Source organism: Schistocerca cancellata, chromosome 2 (assembly GCF_023864275.1).
Source record: "Schistocerca cancellata isolate TAMUIC-IGC-003103 chromosome 2, iqSchCanc2.1, whole genome shotgun sequence".
Lineage (NCBI taxonomy): Eukaryota > Metazoa > Arthropoda > Insecta > Orthoptera > Acrididae > Schistocerca > Schistocerca cancellata.
The window spans coordinates 834,287,697-834,314,344 of NC_064627.1; the positions used below are offsets into that span (position 1 = coordinate 834,287,697).

At 36.6% G+C, this 26,648-nt stretch overlaps 1 protein-coding gene across 7 annotated transcripts in view; it reads left to right on the plus strand.

The window, feature by feature from the left end:
- The window catches only part of LOC126162737 (protein kinase C-binding protein 1), a 288,265-nt gene that overhangs the window by 231,013 nt on the left and 30,604 nt on the right, over window positions 1-26,648 (plus strand). For 5 of the 7 annotated variants that reach the window (XM_049919405.1, XM_049919404.1, XM_049919407.1 and 2 more), the window contains 3 exons: window positions 4,857-5,053; window positions 12,523-12,660; window positions 16,484-16,801. In XM_049919405.1, coding sequence (XP_049775362.1) covers window positions 4,857-5,053; window positions 12,523-12,660; window positions 16,484-16,801 — 653 coding nt within the window. Of the gene's footprint in view, window positions 1-4,856; window positions 5,054-12,522; window positions 12,661-16,483; window positions 16,802-18,837; window positions 19,200-26,648 lie in introns of those variants that run through there. The other 2 variants (XM_049919409.1, XM_049919408.1) reach the window with 2 other exon arrangements.

Consider the following 26,648-nt stretch of genomic DNA (forward strand, 5'->3'; position numbering starts at 1 on the left):
AACGTGTTTCCAGTCATCAACTGTTCTATGTTGGTATTGACGGTCCCTGACAAGGTGTAAACCTTTGTGTCTTGCAGTTGTCAAGGGTACATGAGTGGGCCTTCAGCTCTGAGAACCCATATTAATGATGTTTCATTGAATGGTTCGCATGCTGACACTTGTAGATGGCCCAGCATTGAAGTCTGCAGCAGTTTGCGAAAGGGTTGCACTTCTGTCATGTTGAAAGATTCTCTTCAGTCATCATTGGTCCCGTTCTTGCAGGATCTTTTTCCAGCCACAGCGATGTTGGAGATTTGATGTTTTACCGGATTCCTGATATTCATGGTATACTCGCTCATGCGCCGACAATAACACCACGTTCAAACTCACTTAAACATGATAACCTGTCATTGTAGCAGCATTAACCGATCTAACAATTGCACAATAGACTTGTTGTCTTATATAGACATTGCCGACCGCAGCACCATATTGTGCCTGTTTACATATCTCCATATTTGAATACGCATGCCTGTACCAGTTTCTTTGGCACTTCATTGTATAAAGGGCTGTAAAACAACAGAAAGTTCAATATAGTATTATGGAAAGGGAAGGGAAAGTGAATGTAGCTGTCCCCGCCATCTCACTGCTATGAGAAAGATTTGACAGAGCACTGAGAGACGTTATTTGAATCCAGTCACCTGGAATAGAAGACGATTACATCATTACAAAACTGTTGCAGAAGGTATGCAGTGTTTGAGACAAGCAAAGTTCGCAGACCTCAAGAAGCATGTAATAATTATACCACCAAATTGCACAGGTATCAACAAGTGTGAATATTATGAAACCATCAGTTTAACAAGTCATGGGTGCAAAACCTGATTATCTGCAGAAAAATGAATCTACTTATAAAAGCTGACCTGGGGAATTAATTTGGATTCTGGAGAAATATAGAAACACAGAAGGCAATACTGATCTTCTGACTTATAAGATAAACTGAAGAAAGATAAACCTACAGATATAGAATTTGCAGATTTAGAAAAAGTTGTCGGCAGTGTTGAGTGAGATGTACCCTTTGAAATTTTGAATGTAGCATGGGCAAAATGCAGGGAGCAGAAGACTCCCTACAGCTTGTACAAAGACTATCTGCAGTTTTAAGAGTCTAAGGACATGAATATGAATAGAAGGTGGTAGCTGAGAAGGGCTCGAGTCGGAGTCTCTCATGTCATTCAGTCTGGTAAATGGAATAGACAGTAAAGGAAGCTAAAGTATCCTATTGTGGGATGGTACACATAGAAAGTAAGAAGGTACCCAGTTAGCAACAAACAATAGAACTTTATTTCTATAAAGAAGCAAACAAGAACATGAACAACAAAAACAATTTCTCAGCAAAAGGAACATAAGGAAGAAGAAATGTCACATACGCATTATAGTTCCATGAAGGTGCAAGAAAGGGCACTCAGTCTGTGACAATTGATGTCACTGCTGTAGGCAAGTTCAAAATCAGTTGCACTATCGTTCCTAGGGATATAATGCACCGTACTCGGAGACTCATCGAAGTAGAAACCAGATTTCCACTGGTCAAGAGTTGCAGGTGGTGGTACTATTAAGGCTGCGTAATATACGAATACCAGGAAGTTAGCCAGTGTCACGTGGCTTGTGAATGCAAGCTAGTGCCAGTGATGTCTGGTGATCGTGGCGCTCTTGTTATTGCAATGGATGTCGTGGTGAACTGGAGCTGTATTGGCTGCAGGTGTCTGTCAGGACGGCAGCTCACAGGACTACATTGAGTGGCATGTCGATGAAAGCAAAACCAGGGTAATGGAGTGTAGCCGAACTATATCAGGCAAAGGTGAGAGAATACAATTAGAAAAACAGGACACTGAGCACTAGTTGAGTTCTGTTATTTGGCAGCAAAATAACCAATGATGGCTCTACCAATCAGGATATAAAATGCGGACTTGCAAGTGTGATAAATGCTTTTCTACAAAAGTGAAATATGTTAATTATTGTTAGAAATGTGTGTGAAATCTTATGGGACTTAACTGCTAAGGTCATCAGTCCCTAAGCTGACACACTACTTAACCTAAATTATCTTAAGGACAAACACACACGCCCATGCCCGAGGGAGAATTCGAACCTCTGCCAGGATCAGCCGTGTTAATTATTAATATAAACTTAACTCCAGGAAGTCTCTGTTGGGTTTCAGCAGTGTAGCCTTATATTTAAAACTAGCTGCAGAACGCTGCGTTGCTCAGGTATTTATTTACAGCTGTGCCCGAGACTTCATATGTGTGGAGTTTATTTTTGACTTACAAACCTTCTTGCTATACAGTGTTTGAAGTACTATGATTGGGGACATGAATCATAAGCTTGTTTGTTTCATTAACACAAGCATAAGCCACATAGAGTTGGCCATGCTAAAAGTAACTGACACTAAGGCCCGTGCCTTCAGCATGCAGCGTCTGGCCTGTGAAGGGTTCTGAGTTGCGAGGTAATGCATGACACTCTTGATCAGTGTTACATAATACCTCACTTTTGCAAGAGTTCCCAAAGAGCGAGTTAAAGCCTGATGTTCTCCAGCCACATCAAGTTTCACCTCACGATCTTCATTGGATTCTTAACACCACGTGGCTCTCAGTCTTCTAATCATTCTCATGTATTCATAAAGACTTGACCGCTTCATAGGAAGTTTTATTCATAAATAAAACAAAATAAAAAATTTATGAGTAGGCTACTGAATCATACAGTAAACTTAATAATTTTATTTCATAACAAGGAATATAAATAAAGTCTATCAAAAACAGCAAAGCAATGTTGTTAAGTTTTAATAAAAAAAAGCAAAATCAGTAAACCTGGGTATAGTGGCTAAGTAAATTCCATGTTAGTTTGTATTTGTAAAGATTAAAAATACTTCTGTCACTGAGATTAAAAAATTCCCTAGTAAGTCAAATATAAATAAAACCTATCAAAGGAAGCAAAGGAAGTCTCTGTAAGTCCGTCCTTATAAAAATGGTTGCAGGAACTCAGCAGTTCAATATAGACTGTCGAATCAAAAACACCTTTCAGCTGTCTAAGTTTTGAATTGTTATTTTATTTGAGTGCTGAAAGTGGTTGCTTAAATAAAATAACAATGGGAAATTTAGACGGCTGGTTCGACGCTTGAGGCAAAGCAATGTTGTTGAGTGTATAATACACAAAGTTAAATCAGTAAATCTGTGTATCCTAGCCAAGTAAATTCAGTATCAGTTTGTATTCATAAAGATAAGATTGTGGTGCTTAACTTTGCTACTGATACGTGCTTCCGAAAATATGTCTGTCACCGAGTTAAAAAAACTAACAGCACCATTCATTGGTTCTTTGGCGTGCTACACCGTGATGATTAACCATCCGAAGCTACGCAGACAATGTTAGATAAAACTTTAAATTACAATAAAATTTTTCCCATGTTCATGTTTTGATGAAATAAAGCCTAAATGTTGCCCTACCCTTTGCTCAAGTCACATGTGAACTGCATGAAAATTTGAGTAGTCATTTGTAGATTATCATGTTTGGGCAAACATACACAATAGTTAGCTTAAATAATGATTTTATTTTTATTTATTTATTTATTTATTTATTTATTTATTTATTTTTCTTTTTTTTTTTTTTTTTTGGTCCAATTTTGATGAAATAAAGCCTTTATGTTGCCCCCAAGCGACACTCAAGTTATCTGTAAAAACCCCATGAAAATTCATCGAGTAGTTGAGTAGTTTGAAGATTAATGTGTTCAAACAGATATGCCAGTTTTACAGTATTATTATTGGTATAGATTTGGGAGATGAAGAAGCTTGCACAGGATAGAGTAGCATGGAGAGCTGCATCAAACCAGTCTCAGGACTGAAGACCATAACAACAACAACAGATTTGGGTGATAAGCAATACTGACAAATGGAGTATACAAAATTTTGAAATATGGCATTATGGAAGAATGCAATTAGAAGGACAGATCGAATAACTAATGAAAAGGTTATGAATAGAAATGGGGGGGGGGGGGGGGGGTGAGAGCTCTGTGGTGATTAAAAGAAGGATCAGTTTGACAGAGCACTTCCAGAGGCATTTGAAGTAGTTAATTAGTGGAAAGAAGGGTGGGGGCAAAACCAATGTTTGATTACAATAAATGGGTTTGAGAAGATGTAGGTTTTAGTTGTTATGTGAGGGTGAGGGGACTTGGATAGACTAACATTGGGATCTATACGAAACCAGCCTTTTGATTGGGTGCCAAAGAGTATTCCCTACTTTGCTGATTGAAAATTCAATGTAGGTAGCCCTGAGCCTCGTTTTGTAATGGTCTTTGTACATTTCCTTTACTGGAGAAAGAGGGAGACAGGTACGAGAAAATTAAGGAAAAGAGAAGTATTTACTAGCTCTGTTCACAACACCCACAAATAGATGTTCTCTCTCTCTCTCTCTCTCTCTCTCTCTCTCTCTCTCTGTGTCTCTCTCTCTGTCTCCTTTTTACAAAAGTTTCTCCTTCACTCTTTTTTTCAAATGGAAAGCAGAAGATTTTGACAGATAGAACAATGAACAATGACCCGCTTATTATTAGCTGACCAACAGGGCATATTAGACACAAGACATAATTGCTTCCCCCATACCTCCAGTCACTTCTGTTGCTTTTATCAGTCATGTTATCTGTGTGCATATTCTAAAATTTGTTTCTTCACATTATTGGTTGCTTCAAAAATAGTGTTTTGTTTTACAATATAGTATACAGTGTTTGAATTAAAGTAAATTTTTACTTTGCAAAGACACACGCAGTGAGGATGATTTACACTATGTACCTTAAGTTGATTTTGTTTTGATTTGTTAGTATAGTGTCTATATTTTTGTTTCTGAAGATCTGATTGCATCGGAGCTTCGGGCAAATCTGCTAACAGAGCATCGGCGCCTAATGAATGAAGCCAAGCATCGATGGGAAATGGAGAAAAAGAGGGCAGTTGAAGAAACAAAAAAGAAGCAGTGGTGCTCTTATTGTGGCAAGGAGGCAATCTTTTACTGCTGCTGGAATACTTCTTATTGTGACACTAATTGTCAGGTAAGCTTATTTTTTCAGTAAACATTTTTAAGATCTTTCAACTGAATGGACAATAATAGTAGTATTCTCATACTAATGTAATAGTTTAAAATATATATTTTGCTATAAATAAGACACTTAATGAAATAATGACCAAAAAAAAAAATGATAAAATTTCCAAGATGGAGTTAGAAATAGAAGTGCTGCTTTGTTATTGTTTTATTTGCTTGTCATCTGGAGAAAGAATGTCATTGTAGCTTGTTCAGTTATCAGCTTCTTACCTCACCTAGAAGGAAATGCATCATTGGAGGACAGTAGAATTCCCACATTAAAATATTTGTTGGTACATAACAGATTTTTCTTTTTTCTACTTAAGAATTTTAAGGAAGATTTGCAGCATAAATATGTCAGTAGTAGCGTGCATAATATGTAAGGGCAAATGTTCTCTATTATAGAACACTGAGAATGTTGGTGCAATAGTTTAGACACTGGACTTCCATTCAGGAGAGGTGAGATTCAAACTCCCATCTGTCCCTCAGATATAAATTTTGTCAAATTATGACACTTTCCAAGTGTTACTGTTGAGCTGTTATAATTTTCATAGTGTACTTATGTCTATGCATTTTCTATGTAATATTACATTATATTGTTCTTACATCTTGGTGGAATGACAGCCATAGTGCATTGTGGAGCGATTTTTCTGTCTAGTAATATGTCATTACTATGAATTATGCACTTTATTTTGTATGGGACTTTTAGTGATTATAGATAGCACTTTTTTTACAGTTATTTGACAGTTTTCACTCCAGCATTACCTTATGTCTAAAGAGTAAGTCACTTCTTGGAAGTTCAGGGATGGTATTTGAGTTTCAGAAATTGTAAATTTGTAGTTATACATAGCTTAAGGTTATCTGTTGTTTTTTATCTATGTTCTTTTTCTTTTACAGAAAAGCTTTCTAAGATCTGAAACTTAGTTAAGGAAAAGTTTATTGAAATAATAGAAAAACAAAACAGGAAAAAATGACATGACACACAAAAAACAATAGATTAGATTTGTCTTGCACCTGTTCTGATATCCCGAGCAGCTTCATACTTTCTTCTTCACATGGGTGCTTCTCTTGCTTTTTCTTTCATATAAGTTGTTTTAAATTCCCATGACAGTATCTTACAAGACCCTTTTCCTCCCTAATGAGACCTATTTGGGCTATAGTTCCATTGCCGCAAAAACTAATGTTACCAGTCGAGAAGACTGCTTTTAAGTCCTTCTTTCTTATACTTAGCCCGATGATACAGTCCTCAATTAATTTATGAACTACAAGGAGCACACTTACCAAAGCTGCATTTCCTATTTTAACCTTCAGCATGGTCTTTATCCAGACGTTTTGCAACCTGGTACTGATGTTAGAAGCTCTGCCTTGTGGGATAATTTCTTAAACAAATTGTTTGATGTCACATTCATGGACACTACAGTATCAAGTACTACTTTACAGGGACATCTAATATTTTGATGCTTGTAGCTGAAATTTGTGCTGTTGGATATACTTTGGCACGTGGATTTATATCTTCTGTTATTTCTTCAACTATACGCATTCTATCTTTGTGCCTAAAGCAGTGAACTTGTGGCTGATAGTGTCTTGTAGCTTTTCCATTGACCAATCCTTTGGGGTGTGACTCAGCCATCTGTTGTTTAAACATCTATGCCCTGTGAATTATTGGTCTCTTCTACCTCTGAGATTATTGGCACTTGTTTTCTCCATCCTTGATTATCTGTAAGTCTTGTTTATGGTAAATTCTGGTTCAAGCGTTTCTGATTATTATTGTGGTGTAGCCTAGATTGTATCTTCTACCATATACTCATTGTTTATTCCTGTTTTGTCTAAAATTGTTATTCTCATTCTACAGCCTTTGTCCTGCGTGCTGTATGTTATTATTGCTTGGGACACCAACATTACTTATCTCCTTTCTGTTGTTTCTATTCTGATTGTCATTGTAACTTGATTGCCTATTATCAGGTAGCTTGGCCTTCAGTATCCTTAAAATACCCTTATGTTCGATTGTTTAGTCACAATAATGTGCTTTATTCAAATATTCTCAAGTGTCTTCTTAAGTTCCCATTCCTATATGAAAATGGTTTGGAATTATTGACCTTCTTTATAAGTCTTTCTTGTGTACCTCTTGACCAATAATAGTGTTACAGTGCATCTTCAAATTTCTTATATGTTTTGTAGATATCCATTATGACTGTAGCCCATAAACTACCATCTCCTTCCATATGCTTGTAGTAGTACTCAAAAACTACGGATAAACACACTAGGAATCATGGTTCTTTTACCAGAAGAGAACATTTGAAGTTGTCATTCTCCTCCATCAGCACATTTGCGCAGATATTAGATGATGGTTCTTGTAAGCCTGTTCACTTGGACTGGTGTATGTGTACTGATCCACATGTGTAATCGTATAGTGACTCATAACATAGTGTTTGTTGTCTTCAGTCTCCTATACAACCATTCCTACCATCTTTGATTGTGTCTTGCATCTCTTTTAAACCCTTCATACATGTTTCCATTTAGTGAATTCTATTCCAAGCTGATCTTGTACTTCCTTGAGTTATCGATCCACCATATTCCTTGAGGGTAAACCTACATTAGTTATGTTCTCAACTGCTTCCTTATACCTTTCTTGATACATAGCAAAACTTGTTGTTCTTTACCCACTGCTTAGTTATCTATCTGTTTGGCAAATTGTTCTCGTTTCATTAGGAATTGTTGTTCCATAACCACTTCACTTCCTGAAGCCAGTTCCTCCACCGTTGTGGATATCTGCTGTACATTTTTTTGGTCTCCTGCTGTTTGCTTTGACACCGAAGGTAGTTAGATTGAAATTTATTTGTGAAGGACACACATTGTTGTGGCTGGCTGGCTGCTCTGTGTTGTTGTGGTTTACATAAATTCACTCTCTCCAACAGATATATGTGGAACAGTACAAACACCAGTATTAATACACATGCAGTACAATACAACAATCACAGTAATGTAGTAATATGCTAGTAACAATTACAAGTCCATAATCTGCTATTTGCTAGTCCTGTCATGTATTGCCCCCCCCCCCCCAAAAAAAAAATAAATAAATAAAAAATAAAAATAAAAAATCTGCTCTCTTCTTTCTTTCCTCCTCCTCTGATATCTGAATCGGTTTCCTGGTGTTGATCTTAACTTGGAACCTCGTAGTTTTGTCTTTGGTCATGGTCTTGGCTGTACCATTCTTTCACATGACTTCAATAATTTGGAGTTCTCTCAAATCCTTTTCCATTTCCTTAAACCAATTGGGCTTGGTCCTCTCTCTCCCTCTCTCTCTCTCTCTCTCTCTCTCTCTCTCTCTCTCTCTCTCTCTCTCTCTCTATCTATCTATCTATCTTTTTAAAATAAGTCAGATTTGTGTAGTTAGTCTGTCAGGATTCATTTGGAGTATGTGTCCATAGAAACCAATCCTTCTTTTTCCTCATGGTTTCCGAGAGTCTCTCCGACTTTGCATAGAGGGCTTTGCCTCTATAGAAACCTTGTTTGTTATTTTGGAATTTGGGACCCATGATCTTCCTCAAAATTTTCCTCACCTTGATTTCCAATTTCTCCATTTGCCCTTTCCTCCCCATGAGTAGTGTTTCTGCTGCATAGAGTGCTTCCAGCTTAATTACTGTGTTATAATGCCTTATTTTGGTGTTCCAAGACATGGCTTTCTTATTGTATGTGTTTTTGGTTTTCTGGAAAGCTAGTTCCATTTCGCTCCTTCTTGCTTCCATTGCTTTCCCTTCAAGGTTGTTCCATTCAATCCATTCCCCTAGGTACTTGAAACTCCTAACCACCTCTATTTTTTGAGCTCCTACTTTAATTCTTTTAGAAGTATCTAGTATATTTGTCATAATCTTCATTTTTTCGTAAGAAATCTTAAGTTCTATCTTCCGTGCTTGCTCTTGTAACTCGCCGATTTGTTCTTTAGCCTCCTCTCATGTTTCCGCAAGCAACGCCATGTCATAAGCAAATGCCGAACACTTAATCGTGGTTCCTTTGTTTTTTGTTCGAAGTCTTATTTCCCCTCTTGTTCTTGCATTCCATTCCCTCACAACCTTTTCGAGTGCACAGTTAAACAGCAGTGGTGAGAGACCATCCCCTTGTCGGACCCCTGTTCTGATCTCAAAAGGTTCCGATAGTTCACCCATGAATCTGACTTTAGAGGACGTATTCGTGAGCGTCTCCTTGATGATGTTTAGAGTTTTCCGTTCCAAGCTAAACTGCTCCAAAATATTTAACGACGACTCTCTGTCATATAACATTGCCTTTAGTTTTAATTCAGATGTGAGCAGGGGATTAGATAAATGAGTAACTGTTGTTACTTAAGTTACTATTCCTACAACTGAAGGAAATAATCTACTGAAGTAAGTAATTTTGAAGTTAATTAAAATGCAACCTCCTTGAAATGAAATTATTATAAAGTCTAATTCAGTTAAATTCACTCGATGTTATCTATATAAATGAAATACACATTCCCTTCACTGTTTTGAATACTCTTGATTAGACTACTTCCTGTATGTCATTGAAAGTTTGGTAGTCCCTGTTGAGAATTGTAGGACAGTAATCAATGATGCTTAATGAGCTCGTTGTGTAGTAGCAACTGCAGATTTCTACTGGTCCCCTGTAAATTGCTTTTAGTATGTAGGACTTCGTATAGAAGCTTCAGAAACTGATCTAGTGTAAGTTATCATTTGGTTCAATAATATGTAGCTGGACAGCAGATTACTTCAACTATCAGTAAAAATGCCTCGTGATGTACCCTAAGACCATGATGGAGATTCCTCAGCAAACGTCATGAACCAAATGTCCGAAGGTCCTACAGAAGCCTTGCATGTACATTCACTCTTGGAAATGCACCATTTATAAAATGAAACTTGTTTGAATATATTTTCAACACCGTATCGTATTATCCTGTAGGAAAATTATAGTATTTCTCTTCCACACCTTTAACAAATTCTTAAAATTTTATGTTTGTAAAGATCGACAGCCTCCAGATGTTTAATATATGTAAACCTGGTCCGTAGTTGACTGTAAAGTGATTTTTATTTAATTATGCGATTAGCTAATTTTGACTACTATTGACCATGTTTACATTTATTTAACAAATTCGTCACAGTAACAAAGTAAGGTAAAATTACCTTTAATGACGGACAACAATAAGTTACAATTATCTTCAGGATTTGTACACATCTGTTCTAATCGCGTACTGTAACAGTGTGTGTCATTTATCTTCGCTTTTTTGCTTTAGGTTTAGCTCTCCAGGGAGAAAGTACAGTTCTCTTGCAGGTGAAAAGCAATACATAGCTGTATTTCAGAATTTATAATCAAATCAATAGACAGACAGCTGATCCTAAACAGATATTAATTAAAACATCATCTCAGTAGCCAGGATATTACACATTTGTCTTGGTAACATATTTAGTGATTAATGTTGTGAGATCACAGATTAATGTAACTGTGAGACAAGGCGTTGCAAATGTGAAATGCTGATACGTTCACAAAAGGTGTAACCACAAGAATGTTGAATGCCAGCATGCAAACGTTCATGCATTGTGTTGTACAGGTGTCAGTTATCAGTGTGTGGGATGGAGTTCCATGCCTGTTGCACTTGATCAGCCAAACAGGGATGGATAGTGCTGTTCGTGGATGATGCTAGTCGGATGATGTCCATATGTGCTCAATTAGAGACAGATTTGGTATCTGAGCAGACCAAGGCAACATATCAACAGACTGTAGGGCGTGTTGGGTTACAACAGCAGTATGTGGGCAAGCATTAATCTGTTGAGAAACACCCCCTGGAATACTGTTCATGAATGGCAGCACAGCAGGTTGAATCACCATATTCACATACAGATTTGTAGTCAGGCCGAATGGAATAACCATGAGAGTGCTCCTGCTCTCATACGAAACTGCACCCCAGACCATTACTCCAGATGTAGGTCCAGTGTGTTTGTATACAAACAGGTTGGTTGTGGGGCCTCAAGTGCCTTCACCCTAACCAACACACAGCTGTCACTGGCATTCAGGCAAGATCAGCTTTCATCAGAAAACCCAACAGACCTCAACTGTGCCCTGCAGTGAGCTTTCGCTTGACATGTCTGAAGTCACAAATGGTGGCAGTTTGGGGTCAGTGGAATGCATGCTACAGGGTATCTGGCTCAGAGCTGTCCTGAAGTAACTGATTTGTAACAATTCATTGAGTCACTGTGGTGGCAACTGCTGCTCGAATTGCTGCTGCAGATTCAGTACAATGTACCAGAGCCATACGCTGGACACAGTGGTCTTCCCCTGTGGCAGTGCCACATGGCTGTCCGGACCCCAGTCTTTTTGCGACCGTACGTTCTCGTGACTGCTGCTAGCAGTCATGTACAGTGGCCACATTCCTGCCAAGTCTTCATGAAATATTGCAGAAGGAACATCCAGCTTCTCATAGCCCGATAACGCAGTCTTGTTCAAACTGAGTGAGGCATTGATAATGGCATCTTTGTCACCTTAAAGGCATTCTTGACTAGTATCAACTCAGCAATTTCAAAGATAGCTAATGATCACATCCGTTACATCACATATTTAAAGGAAACGTAATTTGCATCCTCATAGTAGTGCTGCTATCGCCACTCTTGTGCAGCTGGGATGAAATTGGAATAGATATCATCTTTCAGATGTAGAAACATGCCTAAAAACTTTGGTTTATGTCTTACAACTCCCTCTTGCTGTTACAATTTTTCTTTTTTCCGGCAATGTATTCTCCTATTTATGGACTTATCTAGAGGAATCCTTTCTATCCACCCAACATCTTAAACAGCATGTCTAGTTCAGATTCAGTGATGATATACTGGTTATCAGCATCCATGACAGCGACATCACCTGCCATGTTCAGAATCTATTCTCAAATCAACTTCACTCAGTCCTCATCAGCTCAGTGGGCTAACTTCCATCAGCTCAGTGGGCTACCTTCCATTATGTTTGTTTACACTTTTCTGGTGGCCCATGAAAAACATGCTATTTGCCATTTTTTACTTGGTTTTGTTAAAATTAAGTTTATATATTTGTGCTGTACTTGAACCTTTAACCAGTTTACCCGTTCACTTTTGAGGTAATTATAGAGTCTGCACTTTGTCTTGTAAAACATTTTTCAAAAGTGGAAATTACTTAGTGATTCTGAAATATCTAATCATGTTTTGGGATATTATGTGTTTCCTTAGTGTGTCTTGAACAGTTAAATTATCACACAGTATAAATGATGAACTTAGATTCTTGTTACTTTTGCAACTGTTATGTTTGCAGAGAACAGTAAGTTTTCTTTAGAACATGTTACAGTTTGGTGTATCATTTGCATTAGCTTTTTCATGTTACCAGCATTAGTATGTCAATTTTACCAAATGTATATAGATAGTTCCCTGGTAACATTAGGAAAATATTTTGCAGAGAAAACATTGGCCTCAGCATGTAGGAGCATGCCGACATATCAGTGGAAACACAGCACAAGAAGAACCTTCAGCTACTGGCAGTGTTACACAGCAGACTCAAGTTTTTGGAAAGCAAGTCATTTCTCTACAACCACAGGTATTATATGAAATCTCTTAACAGTATATCTGAAAATAAAGTAAAGCATTGTTCTTGTCTGTTGATAAATGGTGCAAATTTTTGCTAAAGAAAGTTGTGCAACAGTGATCAGTTTCTGTTATCTGATTTCCTTCCAGTTCCATGACAGTTAAAAATGTAATGAAATATGTATCATTGCAACTTCTTGTCAGAGAACCAGAAACAATTTCAGCATAAAATTTTGCAAACAATTAAAATGGATGTAGTTCAGTCTCACATCACTGTAGGGTAGAGTTCAAATTGAAACCAATACATATGAACATGAACTCTCTCTCTCTCTCTCTCTCTCTCTCTCTCTCTCTCTCTCTCTCTCTCTATCTATCTATCTATCTCTCTCCCTCCCCCTCCCCCTCCCCTCCCCTCCCTCTCCCTCCCTTAGCTAGTGCAGTACTGAGGTATCAACCAGAACTTGAATTGTAAATCACATATTGTAGATCTTCTCAAGCACTTGGGTTCAGCATTATCTCATCTATGAGTAACTGCTGATTTCATGTTGAAACCATTAATTAGCTTACTTTGCATACTTCCATTCATTAATGTTATATGGTATAATTTTCTGGGACTGTTTCACAGACGCACACAAAGTATTAATCACACAGAAACTTGCTGAAAGGATAGTGAATATGTTCATTCTCAAACATCATGGAGATAGCTGTTAGAAAGTTAAGCCTACCAACACCAACATCACAATGCTATCACTGTGTTACAATGGAGGTTGTAAAAATTCAGACCTTAAAATTATAAATGTAACATTAGGAACAAGCGCAGCATCCACTGACTACAACATAACCCTACTATAGCACAGAAAGTAGTGAAGTACAAAGCCATAAAAATATTTGACCATCTCCCTTTTGAATGAATGGTGCTCTCAGATAGTGAAAGTTTTAAAAACAAATTAAAATCATTTCCACCTGACAATTACTCCTAGTCCACAGATAAATTGCTGAATATATATATTCAGGTTACAATTCCCAAATTTTGTTGTAGAGTTAAAACATTTTAAAAATCCAGGTACATAAATGACAAACATATAATCTTGTTTCCACAGAATGTAGTATCTTGCGTGTGAATCTACCATGATAGTGAGTCGTCGTACACTTGATCCACTGGATATGCAAAGATAACAATGAAAACAATCAATTATTGATAAAATTATGTGATTGGATAGATAAAAAATCTACTCACCAAGTGGTGGCAGAACACACACGTAAGACTGTTGTGATTGGCAAGCTTTCAGAGCCAGTGGCTCCTCCTTCAGGAAGAACGGTGAAGGAAAAGGACTGGAGAGGTCTAGGAAAAGGGGTAGATTTTGGGAAAGTCACCCAGAACCGCTGGTCAGGGGAGACTTAACATACGGGTATGTCCCATACGGTAAGTCTCCCCTGACCCACAGTTAGTTCTGGGTGACTTTCCCAAAATCTACCCCTTTTCCTAGACCTCTCCAGTCCTTTTTCTTCACCCTTATTCCTTCCCCTTCATCCCTTCTTCCTGAAGTAGGAGCCACTAGCCCTGAAAGCTTGCCAGTCACAACAGTCTTTTATGTGTGTGTTCTGCCACCGCTTGGTAAGTAGATTTTTTATGTACCAATTACATAAACTAAACTAAGAAGAATTTATCATCATATAGACAATAGTCCTTACTGTTTTGCTATGTATTTGAAGCAATGAAATGCCAGTTAACAGTTGGAAGAAGAAGAGGAGGAGGAGGAGGAAGGGGAGGGAGGGCAGGGGGGGGGGGTGGAATGGGAAAGAGGAAGTGGAAAGAGGATAACCAGTATCAGATGTTGGGTGTGCATTCACTGTTACTGTACTGTGGGATTAGGGGTTATTTTTCTCAAGTCCATTTCCACTTACTTTAAATTGATACATGGATGGATTCCTCTATCGTAAATAATTATTTGCTCTGAGGCCCATAAAGTAGAACAGCTATGTGTCTGAAGACATGACAGTGAAGCATGACATAAATTCAGTGCCTTAATACATTATGCTCTGAGATGCTTCAGAATTGGTAGACGGTTGGTCATACTTAAGTACAGTAACCAAATACCCCATATTTATTTTAAAACCAGAAATACGATTCTTAGATATAATGCTGATAAATAAATACATGATGATAATGTTTAAAACTAACATATTTCTTGGAACAGACTTTATTTTACCCAGTTAGCAATTGGTTGGGCTCCTTTTGCTCTTTCTAGACCAGTCACTGCACCAGCAGAGAGAATCACACTAACATGCTGTAAATGACTTGATCTTTCATCGTAGCTCATTTCAGTGGATACTTTGTAATGAAATAATGATGATTAGTTGTGCACAATTTATATTTTCATTTAATTTATTCTGAAGCATTGATTGCAGCCTTAAGTGTATTTATTTACATATAACTTAATAAATCACAGCTATGGCTGGAAATAAATTTACGTTGGACTGAAATTCTATTGCAGTTGTCAAATTAGGTTTAGGAGGTGTCCACTGTAATAACCTTTAGTTAATTTGGAACAGATCACCATACCAGAAGTAAGTCACTGAGCAGCAAATGAGTACATATAAAGAATGAGAAATTGCTCTGCTTTTGCACCAAGCCATACACTGCACTACTGGTAAAACAAACAACACACACACACACACACACACACAGAGAGAGAGAGAGAGAGAGAGAGAGAGAGAGAGAGAGAGAGAGGAGGGGGAGGGGGAAGGGGAAGGGGGCTTATATATCTCCTTTATCCTGCCTGTTTGCTGCTCATATCTCTTCTAATTGGTGGGTACTGATATATTCTCATATGTGGGATTTCATTTTATCATGGATTTTCCATTCTTCTTCTTCTTCTTCTTCTTCTTCTTCTCTCTCTCTCTCTCTCTCTCTCTCTCTCTCTCTGAGTACTTTGACCACCTTTGATTTCCATTGACTGCATCATATATTTTTTCTGTAGTGGATAGATCCGAAACAACTTCACTCAGCCCCTTGAGGACATTTGAACAAATATGCAGTAAAATAGCTATGTAAAATGACCAAGTATCATAAAATTGAAAGGTTTACACAAGGATGATGGAGTACTTTGAAGGATGCCCTTGAGATATTGTTAGTGCGGATTTGGGTAACCTTCGGATTACTGTAGAATTAAAGAGACTTAAAAAAAAGTATTATGGGAGTTAATTCTGCACCTGTCTTCGTAAGTCTTCTTTCAGTAAATGGAAACAGAAATTATAGCCAGTCTTCTGATTTCTACTGCATGCTTTGAATTTCATTAGACCTGGAAATTTATTTCATAGAACAGAAATACACCCCTGCAAACCCGAATTGCCGGGGTCATGTTTAAATCCCCTGTGCTTGATATGTGAGTCACTGTTTTTGTATTGAAAGTAGATAGCATTACATATTTAGTAATGAGGATTTGCAGCAGATATATTCTGTATTTGGAAACAGAACATGCATGTTGAGCAGAAGGTTTTGTACTACAATAGATGAGTTTATACGATATAATTTGAATAATATCTGTTTGGTTAGATGCAAGTTATAATTAAGGAGAAATAATATTCCTATACGTACCTCAGTAGAGGAATTTCATTCCATAATAATTTTGGAGTGTCACCTTAGTCACTTTCCAAATTGTAAGATGTAGCTCACTTACTTTTGTGAATGTGCTTTAGACCTCTTCTTTCTCTTATTTATTTGTTAACACTGTACAGTAGTGTTATAAAGCATGTTAATCTTATGGCAGATTTATTTCTTTTAGTAGGCTTTTCTTTATTTTTTTGTTTTTGTTTTCCTTCCTTTACAAATTCAGCCCTTGGAATCAGTACCATATAAAAATAACCGGAGGCCGCCAGGAAAGAAACTGCAAAATGAGGTATTAGAGTCCTCATTCAATGAATGCTCATCTAAGAGGGGCACCTCTAAATCAGGAAAAACATTAACATTTAAGGGCCGCAAGCAACGATGTGGTCAGTGCAAAGGATGCAAGAATGAAAAATGTGGCAAATGCCCTCCATGTCTAAATCTCAGGACACATCAAGTATGCAGACAAAGGCGCTGTTTGAACCTTCAGCCATATAAAAGTAAAGTGGTTATGGATATAGACGGACTGGAAGAAAATTCTGATCAGGTTGGTTCTGCCACAGAGAGTTCCATCGAGGACAGTAATGCACTTTTTACGGGCTACTATTGAAGTAATTTGATCTTGATTGTGCACAGAATTACTTATATCAGATTTTAAATTTCCCCTCTTTGTTGTTGCCACTTTTTATAATTATTGTTAAAAGTGTTCTCAAATGTCTGCTTCTTCACACCACCATTAACAACAAATTTTGTGATCTCAGTAACTCAAAAATCAACTGATAATAAATTAAATGTAGTATTGTGGAACAAGTAAAAAATAAACAGCACATAAAGGATCTATTGTAAGGCAGAAGAAAACCAGTGTTCTAAATTTGTTGTTTTGTAATACACATATAGGAATGAACCAAAGGAAAAATTCATGAAATTTTAAAGTCTCATTATGAATAGAAGTTAAAGCCGAATTGAAATGGATAATAGTAAAAAAAGAGAGAGGAAGAGAGCATGAACACTGCATTTTTTATAATGGTATGCAAGACTATAGTGCTAAGAAAATGTGAATAAGGCATGATTTGAATGGTAGGTGTTTGATATGAGAAGAAAAATAACTAGCAGCAGAAGAATTTTGAATGGATTATGGCATTCACATCACAAGAATTTAAAAGCTGATCAACAGGGTACAAGTTCATGAAGAACATGCAAGAAAATAAGAAAATGCAGATTTCAATAACTACTAAGGGAATGTAGCTACATAAACATATTATGAGAATTCATACTGATACATCTTTAACATGAATAGCAGCTGCAAAGACTGGAAAAATGCTGTAATATGAGGAGAATTTGTAGAGTGTATTTTATTTGTATGTGTATGCTGAAGGACTCCAAAGTGCTAACAGAAAGAAGGAAGGTAAACAAGAATTTTCAAAAATATTAATGGGGAAAAGTAGTAAGTATATGGCTTTTGATACAGGTGCTTCTTGAAAGTAACAGTCATTTGTTATTAGCTACTAAACACACACAGAATGAGTGCTGCTGTGTTATGCAGAGCTCAAGACAAGTTACATTGTCTTCCTTTATTGCTCTGTACCTCCTCTGAATTATAAATTATTTGATGTTTTTCCAAAATATCCAGTACTATCAGAAATTTATTACCTAATCAGCAGCCAGAATTCATTGTTTCAAAACTTTTTCTTGTTGCTGTAAAATTGAGGAAGTATAAACACTGGTTATTTAAAACCACCACTACTAAAAGTGATGTTACAGAGAGGCCAAGAAATTTTTTTTCTGAAACAGGAATAACCAAATGGCTTGTTTGTTTTAAAACAAAAGTAAAGTCTCATAATGTTCTGAAGATTTTTGTATGTTATATACTGTTAGATGAAATACACTTGCACAATATAAATAGAAATAAATACAAACATGCATGAATGTAGTAAAACTACTGTCATTTGGAATCAACACTATGTTTCAGATCCATAAAGGAAAAATGACACTCCAAGGCAAGTGTTTGTTGAATTTGATTTTAGCAGAATATAACTGTTGAGAAGTGTAGTGTACAGTACTGAGTATATAAAATTACTCAAGCTACTAAAAAGTTAAGTTAAACTCAGAACATCTTGCATAACATTTACTGCAATAAATTGTGGAGACTGTTTTGCATCAACTGGCGGCACAGAGGTAACCTGTAGCCTGAAAGAATGAACAAAAATAAATGAAAACAGATAACTGTCCCTTAATACAAAAATAAATAATGATTGTTGAGACTTAAATCTGCATAAAGTAGAGAGAATAAATAGTTCTCTTTGCATGTTTTGGGACTTGTATTTTATAGGTATCACATAGTGCTCACATACATATGCAAAACAGTCTTGATTTATTAGTTTATTTTTAATTTGAAAGATCTAAGAATGTAGGTGATATGAGTGGGAATATAGATAATTGATAATTTTATAAAAGGAAGTGAACAAACATTTAATGAAAAAACAGACTGATGCAGGAATATCTCACAACAAGAATTAGTATTGAATTTTCTTATCAAGTGTGTATATTGCAACACACAAACTATAGAGAATATTTTCTGATCAGGTAATAAACAAGAAATATGGCTGATTTGGAAACTGGCATGGAGAAGGATCACAGAGCACTTGAAGAAACTATGTCAAACTACAACTGATTCAGTGGTGGATATGAGAAAAAAATAAACATTTTTGGAATTTATTAAAATGTGTATTTACTTTGTAAAATATGCACAGAATGTTACCATTTGTGTATATTGCAACAGGACACTCTACAGAGAGAAATTCTGATCAGATGTTAAACAAGAAAGATTACTGATCAGGAAACTGGCATGGAGAATGATTCCAAAGCACTTGAGATAACAGCTTCAAATTACAATTGATTTGAGTGTAGAACTTATAAAAAATAAACATTTCCAGAATTTATTAAAATATGTGTTTTTATTTCTTAGCAGTATGTCCGTAATGTCACAATATATTTTAGTGAATACGAGAATTAATTTTAACAGAAGGTCACATTTATTATATGGTATGAGCCTTTAATTATTTTGGCTTTACAGCATTGTCATTAACAAAATCATAAATATATATGATACCTACTGTTAACAAATGTCATTTAAAAATAATAAATATTAGTGTTCCAGTACTTTTTCATTATACTGCTGTGAGCAGTAAGCAAACTGCTTTATTGTAAAAAGCAAAGAAAAGAAAAGTTTGCTTTCACTTTTCTCTGTCTGCCCATACTTATTTTTTTTAATTTATTGTACTTTGTGTTTTGCTGTCTAGAAGATGGTGATTACTTACATAGCATTGAATTTAGTAGATCTATTGTGTTGTTTAAAGTCTCAACAGACATTCCTAGGCTGAAATCATCGAAAAAAGTAATAAAACTCTTTCTGTTTTGGGAAATTGTTAAAATTCCTCTTTTTGTCCTTTCTCATTGTAACAGTTATGATTATCAGTTTGTTAATATGGTTCAAGCTAAGTCAATGCTTTTTGAGCCATTACATATCAGATATTTGGAAGTAGATGTTAACCCAGTCCATGTTATTAAGTATATTGTTTCTCCTCCCAAATGAGGAAAAGATGAATTCCAGCCAGCTTATTCATTTTCATACACATGTGAATCCAAAAAGACATTTGTGCACAGTGCAGTTTTATTGTAAATTATAAAATAATTCAAACTGACTGTAAATATTGTTATGTGGAGTACTGGAGATATGTGATACAAGACAAGTTGTAAATATGTAAATAAAATAGATGTAAATTTATTTAAATGAAATGAATAATTAAAGAAAATGTTTTTTATTCATTTGTATGAATAGACATATTTTTGCTTTATGTTTTTTTTTTTTTTCTAACTGTGTAAGATCAAACCAAGTATGAAGTGCACATCTAAATAATTCAGTTGTTTGCAAAGCATTTTTCTTAAATTTGTGTGTTCAGCTTGAAAGCTGGAGCCAAGAAATATGGAAGCATCATTTGACTTAAAAAGCCATTTACACAAACAAAACTGTAGAGGCAACCTCTTAGTGCGTTCATTGTGTGAGGTCTTCAGTTTTCCCAACTTGCAGCTGTCTGGCAATGCTGGTTATTCTATAAAAACTACATTCATTTCCCTTTTATTAATCATGTTTGCTAACATCAATTTTTTAATAATTTCATTTACTTGGGAAAAGTCTGAAGCATGGAAAATACACGGCATTAAAAGATCAAAGCTCCTGTTCGTACCTGGCTTTTGATGTGTATCCTACACATCCCATTCAGAAATAATCAAATGATTTTGACTTTCACATTTCTGAAACAAACTCATAAAATCATGTAAAGCTACTAGTTTAAACTAATTTGCACACAATCATTTATTTTTATGCTTTGCATGATTCATTTTTTAAACTAAATTGCACAAGTTTCTTTTTTATGCAAAAATTTGTTTACTGCATATTTTATTATATTTTGTTATGACAGTTGTTTAGTTCATTTATACAATATAGCAAACAACCAGTTTTACTACGAAACAGTATCATATTCTTGATTCAGTTCATTTATCTTTTTTTCTCCGGGGCATTATGCCAGAAATGTACAGTAAGATACGCTATACTAACGTCTAGCTTTTTATGTTAACTGTATATCAACTTCAGGTCTTTAAAGACACTTTTTAGTTGCTCCTTTTTTTCAGTAGCCGTATCAAGTTTCATAATTATAGTAATGATGATGATGAAAATTATTGAGGTTATTGACATAGCAAAATATGTTATTTGTACATTGAGCAGAGCAAAATCAATAGTAGCTGACAAACACTTCAAAATATTAGAGGGTCAGATGTCTACCAGTTATGGGTCACATTGCACTGAATGCCGGCTAAGTGGAAGGAATATGTGGCAAGTTGAGGAGTGAAGAAAAAGACAATAGTTTGAAGCCAGCATTTTGCCAATAACAATAATAATAAAATTCATAAAAAGATATTTCCAAATACCTACAGTTATCAGTTGCAAATGGTGGAAATGAATGAAAGCTACATCGAGTGTATATGAGCTCTGTTCAAAAAATTTCTGGAACTTTGCCTACAAAATTTTTCTACACTTACCTTACTTATTTTGCATGGTCTCAATCAAAATTCTCCCCACCACAATTGATACACAACCCCCAACACCATTTCCACTTCCAGAAGCAATATTGGGATGCCTCTTGCTGAATCGCACAAAGTGCTGTCTGCAGATTTTCTTTTATCTGGTCTATTGTTGCAAATCTTCATCCTTTCAATGGGATTCTCAAGTTTGGAAGTAAAAAAAAAGTCTGCAGGGACCACGTCTGGAGAGTACGGAGGATGAGGCAGCATAGTGATTTCATTTTTTGTGCAGTAGTCGCGCATCAATGTGGATGAATGCATAGGTGTGTTATCATGATGTGAGAGCCATGAATTATCTCACCACATTTCAGGCCGTTTCTTTCTCACACTTTTGTGCAGGCATCGCAACAAGTCCAACCTAGTACCATCGATTAACAGTGTGTCCCTGTAGCACAAAGTTATGATGGACTAATCCTTGAGAGTTAAAGAAAACTATCGGCATGGCTTTGACATTTGACCCCGCCTGATGAGCTTTTTTTGGTCTTGGAGAATCTTTCCTGACACATTGTGCAGACTGAACCTTGCTCTCAACATCATAACCATAGACCCACGTCTCATCACCTGTTATGATTGTCATAAAGAACATCTCATTCTCATTTGTGCGATCCAAAGGCTCTTCACAGGTTTCAAGGCAAAGGTTATTCTGCTCTTGACTCACGAGCTGTGGGTCGAACTTGGTGGTGACACAATGCATTCCAAGATGCTGTGTCAGGATTTTATGACACAATCCAACTGAAATGTTGCATTCCTCCGCAATCTCTCGGACAGTCAGTCTTTGATTGGCATGCACAATTTCGTTGACATTCCTGACATGAGCGCCATCGGTAGACATTGAAGTGCGTTCTGAATAAGGGTCATCTTTATCTTCCATCAGGCCATTTTTAAACTATGTGATCTATTCATAACACCGAGTACAACCTAAGCATTCATCACTGTAGGCTTCCTGCGTCATTTGGTGTGTCTCTGTAAAGGTTTTCTTGAGTTTCAAACAAAATTTAATGTAGATGTGTTGCTCCTCTAACTTTGTCATCTCAAAATTCACAAATTGTGTAACACAACATGCTACTCAATACAGCCCCGCACAATAACTAAGACATACAATAATGAAACTTCCAGCAGCTACACATTAAACAGAGTGGTGTGCAGGAATACAAACTGGCTTTCAATCCAGCACAGCATTGGCGTGAATGTTCCAGAATTATATTTACAGTATATGAACTTCTCCACTGTCTTACCATGACTGATACATCCCCAAAGTCCTCAGTTTGAGTTTCTGAAGATTTACTATATTTAGGAGGCTAGTTATACATACAGCAAGGATAGAGTTAATAAATTACAGGCCACTAGTCTTTTCTGAGACTTACAAAAGGTGTTTGACTGTATATTTCAACTAAATTAAAATATTTTGATAAGAGATTCAGTGGAGAGGAACGTCCATAGAACATCTTAAACACCTACATAAGTGTGCAACATGGGAGTTGCATAGATAACATAAAAAAAGAAATAAAGTTAGCTCAGTTTGCTTATTTTAATCCTATATGATACGGTGTAGGATTAAAATATCATACGGTGCCCCACCACCATGAACCATGGACCTCATCGTTTTTGGGGAGGCTTGCGTGCCTCAGCGATACAGAGAGCTGTACCATAGGTGCAACCACAATGGAGGGGTACCTGTTGAGAGGCCAGACAAACATGTTGTTCCTGAAGAGGGGCAGCAGCCTTTTCAGTAGTTGCAGGTGTAACAGTCTGGATAATTGACTGATCTGGCATTGTAATATAAACCAAAATGACCTTGCTGTGCTAGTACTGTGAATGACTGAAAGCAAGGGGAAACTACAGCCATAACTTTTCCCGAGGGCATGCAGCTTTACTGTATGATTAAATGATGGTGTCCTCTTAGGTAAAATATTCCGGAGGTAAAATAGTCCCCCATTTGGATATATGGATGGGGACTACTCAGGATGACATCATTATCAGGAGAAACAAAACTGGTGTTCTATTGATTGGAGCATGGAATGTCAGATCCCGTAATTGGGCAGGTAGGTTAGAAAATTTAGAAAGGGAAATGTAGAGGTTAAAGTTAGATAGAGTGGGAATTAGTGAAGTTTGGTGGCAGGGGAACAAGACTTCTGGCCCGGTGAATACAAGATTACAAAAACAAAATCAAATATGGGTAATGCAGGAGTATGTTTAATAATGAATAAAAAAAATAGGAACGTGGATAAGCTACTAGGAACAGCATAGTGAACGCATTATTGTAGCCAAGATAGACATGAAGCTCATGCCTACCACTGAAGTACAAGATTATATGCCACCTAGCTCCACAGATTATGAAGAGATTGAAAAAAATGTATGATGCAATAAAACAAATTATTCAGAGAGGTAAGGGAGATGAAAATTTAATAGTCATGGGGTACTGGAATTCAGTAGTAGGAAAAGAAAGAGAGGATAAGTAGGTGAATGTGGACTGCGGGTAAGAAATGAAAGAGGAAGCTTCCTGGTAGAACTTTACACAGAGCATAACTTAATCATAGCTAACATTTTATTTAAGAATTGTGAAAGAAGGTTGTATACGTGGAAGAGGCCTGGAGACACTGGAAGGTTTGAAATTGATTATATAATGGTAAGACGTAGAATTAGGAACCAGGTTTTAAATTGTAAGGCATTTCCAGTGGCAGATGTGGACTCTGACCACAATTATTGGCTATGAACTGTAGAATAAAACTGAAGAAAGGTAGGAATTTGAGGACATGGGACCTGGATAAACTGAAAGAACCAGTGGTTATAGAGAGTTTCAGAGAGAGCATTAGTGAATGATTGACAAGAACAGGGGAAAGAAATACAGTAGAAAAAGAATGGGTTGCTTTAACAAATGAAATAGTCAAGACAGCAGAGGATCAAGTATGTAAAAATCTATGGGTAACAGAAGAGATACTGAATTTAATTTATGAAAGGAGAAGATATAAAAATGCAGTAGATGAAGCAGGCAAAAAGGAATACAAACATCTCAAAAATGAGATAGACAGGAAGTGTAAAATGGCTAAGCAGGGATGGCTAGAGGACCAATGTAAAGATGTAGAAGCACATATCACTAGGGGTAAGATAGATACTGCCTACAGGAAAATTAAGATACCTTTGGAGAAAAGAGAACCACCTGTATGAATATCAAGGGCTCAAATAGAAAACCAGTCCTAAGCAAATAAGGGAAAGCAGAAAAGTGGAAGGAGTATATAGAGGGTCTATTGCAAGGGCAATGTACTTGAGGGCAATATTATGGGAATGGAAGAGGATGTAGATGAAGATGAAATGGGAGACACGTTACTGCGTGAAGAATTTGACAGAGCACCGAAAGATGTAAGTCAAAATAAGACCCCGGGAGTAAAAAACATTCCATCACGACTACTGATAGCCTTGGGAGAGCCAGCCATGACAAAACTCTTCCACCTGGTGAGCAAGATGTATGAGACAGGTGAAATACCCTCAGATTTCAAGAAGAATATTATAATTCCAATCCCAAAACAAGCCGGTGTTGACAGGTGTAAAAATTATTGACTAACAGTTTAATAAGTCACAATTGCAAAATACTAACATGAATTCTTTACAGATGAGTGAAATAACTGGTAGAAGCCAACCTCCGGGAAGATCTGCTTGGATTCCGTAGAAATGTTGGAACACGCAAGGTAATACTGACCTTACGACTTATCTTAGAAGATAGGTTAACGAAAGACAAATGTTTCTAACATTTGACAATGTTGACTGGAATACTGTCTTTCAAATTCTGAAGGTGGCAGGGGTAAAATAGAGGGAGCGAAAGGCTATTTACAATTTGTACGGAAACCGGAAGGCAGGTATAAGAGTCAAGGGGCATGAAAGGGAAGCAGTGTTTGAGAAGGGAGTGAGACAGGGTTGTAGCCTATCCCTGATGTTATTCAATCTGTATATTGAGCAAGCAGTAAAGGAAACAAAAGAAAAACTTGGAGTAGGAATTAAAGTCCATGGAGAAGAAACAAAAACTTTGAGGTTTGCCAACAACATTGTAATTCTGTCAGAGACAGCAATGGGCCTGGAAGAGCAGTCAAATGGAATGGACAGTGTTTTGAAAGGAACATATAAGATGAAGATAATCAAAAGCTGAACAAGGATAATGGAATATAGTAGAATTAAATCAGGTGATACTTAGGGAATTAGATTAGGAAAAGGGGCACTTTTAAAGTACTAGATGAGTTTTGCTCTTTGGGGAGCAAAATGACTGACTATGGTCGAAGTTGAGAGGATATAAAATGTAGACTGGCTAAGGCAAGGAAAGCGTTTCTGAAGAAGAGAAATTTGTTAACATTGAGTATAGATTTAAGTGTCTGGAAGTCTTTTCTGAAAGTATTTGTATGGAATGTAGCCATGTATGCAAGTGAAACATTGACAATAAATAATATAGAGAGGAAAAGAATTGAAGCTCTTGAAATGTGGTGCTACAGAAGAATGCTGAACTTTAGATGGATAGATCACGTAACTAATGAGGACGCTCTGAATGGAATTTGTGGCACAACGTGACTGGAAGAAGGAATCGGTTGGTAGGACATGTTCTGAGGCTTCAAAGGATCACCAATGTAATATTGGAGGACAGCATGGTGGGTAAAAATTGTAGAGGGAGACCAAGAGATGAATACACTAAGCAGATTCAGAAGGATGTAGGTGAAGTTGTTATTTGGAGATGAAGAGGCTTGCACAGGACACAGTTGCATGGAGAGCTGCATCAAACCTGTCTCTCGACTGAAGGCTGCAACAGTAACATCATCAACACTGTATGACGTCTATTTTAGTGTTATTCTTCAAGCCAAACTAAAGATTCTGAAGTCCAAAACTACATAATACATATATTTGTTGTGTGAATTCAAAAAAGTCCTGTAGGATGACTTTTGCTTTAGGTAATAGGTAGCTTTCTCCCACTGAACAGCTCAGTTCACCAAATCAGCACTAGGAATAAGAATAATCTGCATTAAGACATTAGGGAAGTTACATTAGTCCCAAAAACTTTCAGAAACAAACATTTTCAATGACTTTGAGCCAACAACGAAAGGTTTAGCTGCTAATAAATTATGTTTTAAAAACCCAAATTTTATTATCAGTGGCAAATTCATTTTGCTCAATTGATACAAATTCCTTAACAATACAAATTTGACTGTGGTCTTGATTCCAAAGACTGGTGTGACGCAGCATTTAAAATTAGTCTAGTCTTTTGGGCAATGCAACTTCTG